This window comes from Entamoeba nuttalli (genome assembly GCF_000257125.1).
Source record: "Entamoeba nuttalli P19 unplaced genomic scaffold asmbl_6231, whole genome shotgun sequence".
Classification (NCBI taxonomy): Eukaryota; Evosea; order Mastigamoebida; family Endamoebidae; genus Entamoeba; species Entamoeba nuttalli.
In genome coordinates this window covers 1-4,648 of record NW_008577958.1, presented here as the reverse complement: position 1 = coordinate 4,648, position 4,648 = coordinate 1, and the positions used below count along the sequence as shown (strand labels likewise).

Here is a 4,648-nt window from a genome sequence, read left to right as displayed (position 1 = left end):
TCTTTTTTATTATTTAATTTTGATGTTTTGGTTTATCATTTAATTTTTATATTATTTCTAAAAGTCTTAAATAAAATAATAAAAAGAAATACATATATTAAAATTCATATTGATATTTTCCTGAATATCCTCTTTTTTCACAGTTATATTGAAGTATAACTACCCATCGTTGATTTGTTTCTCTTTGAAACATTTTAAATTTTCCTTCAATTACATCATCTATTTTACATTTATTTAATGGAGATGGACATAAATAACAACATTGTCTCCAAACTGTTTGTGTTCCTGGACCAGTAGAAATACGGTGATTGGATATATCTGCTTCAAAGTATGTACAAAACCCAACAAGTGGAATTGGTCTTTTTAAAGAAAGTTTGAAAGTAACTGTTTTTTTAACAATTTCTTGAATTGTCATTGAATTAACTGAATATAATAGGCAATGGTTTGTAATTACTTTTGATTCATCTATATAATCAATATAAGCTGTACAAACAACATTTTTAACGAGTATTGACATGTCATAACCATATACATTTTTCCAAAAATCATATTTTTCATCAACATATTCTAATCCTCCAATACCACAAATATAACATCTTCCTATATTAGGAATAATTTCTCCATCATTTCTTAATAATCTTTTACATTTTATTACTTCATTTAATAATGAGTCATAATATAAATTAATTCCCATCCAATCACAAATAATTATATCAAATCTTTCTCTTACTTCTCCGGCTGTTTTATTTTCTACTATAATTCCTGTTACTTCCATTTTTTCTACAACATTTTTAAAAAACTTCCAGACTGGTCTATCATCAATTGCAACAACTTTCCTTGCTCCATACTTTTGAGCAAGTAATGCAACTTTACCAAAACCACATCGTATTACTAATACTGTTTTATTTTTTACATATCCTGTTTTAAACAATCTTTTATAATGACTTATATATGGTTGTGATGAATAATAAAGTAATGATTCATATTCTTCATGTGATTTCCATGGAGGTTCAATTCCTTCATTAATATGTATAATTGGTAATTCTTGTAAAAATAATGGTTTATTTGGTGTAATGGTTTGTCTTGGTGGTGGAACAAATTGTTCTAATAGTTCTTCACTCATATCATCAAGTCCAATACAAATTGGACTTTGAACAACTTCATTATCACTACTTTCTAAACTTCTCTTCATTTCTTTCATTTTTTTTAGTTTTTTTTTAGTTTTTTTATATTAATAATTGTTTTATAAAACACTTATTTTTTATTCAAAAAAATTTATAAGTTATATTAATAATGTTCTTTTATCCATTTTAAAAATAATTTACATTCTTCTGGAGAATATATTGGAATATGACCATTAAATTTTATCGTATTTTCTATAGACGGAAGAGCTTTAAATTCATTTGATATTCCTTCAGTTTGCCAATAATCTATTTCATCAACTTCTTCTAAATGTTCAACACTTAATAATTGTTTTAATGATGAAAGTGATTCACATCCAAAATGAAAGCAAGTTATTTCGTTCATTTCATTACAATGGTCAATAAGAGAGCGTAGTGAAGATGAAAAATAGTCTACAGGAATAAAAGGTATTAATTGGTAAAGATTTGACGTTGAATAACTTACTTTTTTATGAATAAGAATTTGAGATATCATTTGAATATATTTACTAAGAATATTAGAAACTCCACTGTATCTATCTGGACCTGCTGTTCCAAGTCTTAAAATACACTTTTTAAATCCTTTAGAACCAATAATTGCTTTTTCAGCAATTAATTTAGATTGAGCATATCCATTCAAAAGATTAATATGTGTCATTGGAATATCAATTTCTTCATTAAGAATTTGACTTCCAGAAAGAACACTTAAAGAAGATACATCAAATAAAAATGAAGAATTTCTTTGACAGAACTCAATTACATGAGAAACAGAAAGTACATTACTTGAATATAACATTTGATAATTTTCCATCATATGAGTTCTTCCAGAAGAAAGAATAACTATTGAAACTGATTGAAGTAGTTCATTATAAATTTTCTCAGAAAGCCCAAAATTTTGTTCAGAAACTTCACCCTGAATTATTTGAACATGTGTATTAAACCAATTTTCATAATCTTTTTTATTATTAATACAATGAATTGTTTCTTTAAAAGAAGACAGTACTTTTTCTTGATAATTATTTCCTCTAACAATACAAATAACTTCTTTTCCAATTAATTCTCGTAAAATAAATTTACCAACAAATCCATTACAACCAAAAAGAAGTATTTTATTTTTGTTTTTATGTTGATTAAATTGTATTTGATGTTCACTTCTAATTGCTTGTTTGATTTCATCTTCCCAAAGAATTTCTTCTTCGATTAAAGGCATTCCATTAAGATAATTTTGAAGTTGTTCAATACTTCTAAATTTATAAAGTAAACGAGTATTTATTTCAATATTAAATGTTTTTTTAATTAATTGACTTATTTGAGTCATTATAATTGAATCAACTCCAAAATCAGTAATTCTATATTCAACTATTTCATTTATATTTTTAATATATTTAATATTTTTAATTGAATTTCTAAGTATTTCTTCAAGTTGTTTAGAAATAATAGGAACTTGTTTTATTGATACATCATTTTGATCAATGTTTTCTTCTGTTTGAGTTTCTTTAATAATTATTTGATGACTAGAAGATAATGGTTTGTAGTGTTTTATAATTTTATTTCTATTTATCTTTCCATTTAACGTAAGCATTCCATTTTTTACAGTAAAATGTTCTTTTGCAATTATTATTTGTTGCGGAATTTCATATTCTTTTAATCCTTCTTTAATACTAATTGTTTTAATTAACTTAAATACATCTTTTTCAATATCATTTTCTTTTAATGAAAGTACTGCAGTGACTTGATCATTTATTCCATTAAAAATAACTATTTGTTCTATTCCTTCAATTTTACTTAATTTATTTTCTATTACTGTTGGTGTTACAAAGCATCCTTGAGGAGTTTTAAAACAAAAGGCTTTTCTATCAATAATTTTTATTTGACCATCAACAATTTCACCAATATCTCCTGTTTTAAAATAAACACTTCCTTCAATATTAATAAACATTTCATTAGTAAGTTGTTCATCTCCATAATATCCACTTGACATTTTTCTTGTTTTTGCAATAACTTCTCCTCTTGATGGAATTGAATTTACAAAATATCCCATTTCAGGACAATCAATTAATTTTAATTCAACTCCATCATTAACTTTTCCTGTACTCATATTAATTAATGACCCTGTTTCACTTGTTCCATATCCATCAGTTACAATTAATCCAATTTTAAATAAAAATGTTTTAATTTCTTCTGAACTTTTTGCACCAGTTATTAATACACTTTTACATCTATTTCCTAATACTCTTTTCTTTTTATATAATTCTATAGCTTCTTGTTCTTTAAAACCTTTTGTTTCAAATAAAAATTCTTGATATAATGAATACCAAAATGTTGGTGTTGCCCCAAAAAATGTTGGTCTCACCATAATAATATCTTCTCTAAGTCGTTCCATTGAACCACTATAACAAGCAATAGACCCTCCTTTATTAATAATGTCATAAGGTTGTCGTATTAATGATGAAGTAATTGTAATAACTTGAAGATTTGGTTGAGATGGTTGAAGTGAGTTCATTAATGTTTGTTCATTCATAATAACAAGTTTTGGATTTCCTGTTGAACCACTTGTTGACAATAACAAACGAGGAGTATTTGGATTACATATAAGTGGTTTTGGAAGAGTTTTACTTTTTTTAATAATTGACATTATTGTTGGGTATTGGTGTTGAGGAGAAATAATAGTAGAATAAGCTTCAGGACAGTCATCAATTAGAATAATTTTTTCAACACTTTTTAACTCTTCTTCTAAATAACCAATGTTATTTTTTGATATAAATGCTAAACGAATTTTACATCTATTCATTATTCCATGTATATATTCTTTTGTTGATGTATGATTTATTGGAACCCAAAGATATCCACCAATTGCTACTGAAAATGATATGATATAACTATCTATACATGAATCACCACAAATAAGAATAGGTTCATTTATTTCAATATTCATTAATTGAATCATTTCACATAAACCACAACATAATTCAAAAACATCTTGATATGATATCCATTCAAAATGGTTCATTAATTGACCAGATATCCAACGATATCCAAGACATTTTCTTTCTTTGTATAAATTAAATAATGTTATTAATTTACTAGAAAATGATGTAGCTGTTTTTATGATTGAATTATCACGACAAAATGGTAATAACTCACTGTAAAATTTATGACCTTTTTGTTCTTTTGCATATGGATAACATGAGGGACATACTGTATGCAATCCATCTTCACATTCAGAACAAATATAATATATTGAAGGTGGTAATATTTCACAACCACACATCAAACAACCAACAACACAATTTCTTAATTTGTAATGAATTTTCATTTCATCACTGATATTTTTATTACAAAAGAAATAATCAAAAACTGTTTTAATATTGTTCATTTAATTAATTATTAATTAAAAGTTTATTTTTCTTATTTTTAATTGTATATTTTATTTGTTTTTTTTTTTTTACTTCTTTTCTACCGACCAATACATCAAAAAATGGAAGTGT

The 4,648-nt window shown here is 25.0% G+C and overlaps 2 protein-coding genes across 2 annotated transcripts; both read right to left on the bottom strand.

The window, feature by feature from the left end:
- Positions 1 to 97: 97 nt before the first annotated feature.
- ENU1_150390 (protein arginine N-methyltransferase, putative) lies at positions 98 to 1,201 on the bottom strand (the record flags this gene model as incomplete). The annotated part of the gene is made up of 1 exon (XM_008860592.1): positions 98 to 1,201. The coding sequence occupies one exon, from the start codon at positions 1,199 to 1,201 to the stop codon at positions 98 to 100; it is 1,104 nt and encodes a 367-aa protein (XP_008858814.1).
- Positions 1,202 to 1,287: 86 nt separating this feature from the next.
- Positions 1,288 to 4,536, bottom strand: ENU1_150380 (acyl-CoA synthetase, putative; the record flags this gene model as incomplete). The annotated part of the gene is made up of 1 exon (XM_008860591.1): positions 1,288 to 4,536. The coding sequence occupies one exon, from the start codon at positions 4,534 to 4,536 to the stop codon at positions 1,288 to 1,290; it is 3,249 nt and encodes a 1,082-aa protein (XP_008858813.1).
- Between the last annotated feature and the right edge of the window lie 112 nt (positions 4,537 to 4,648).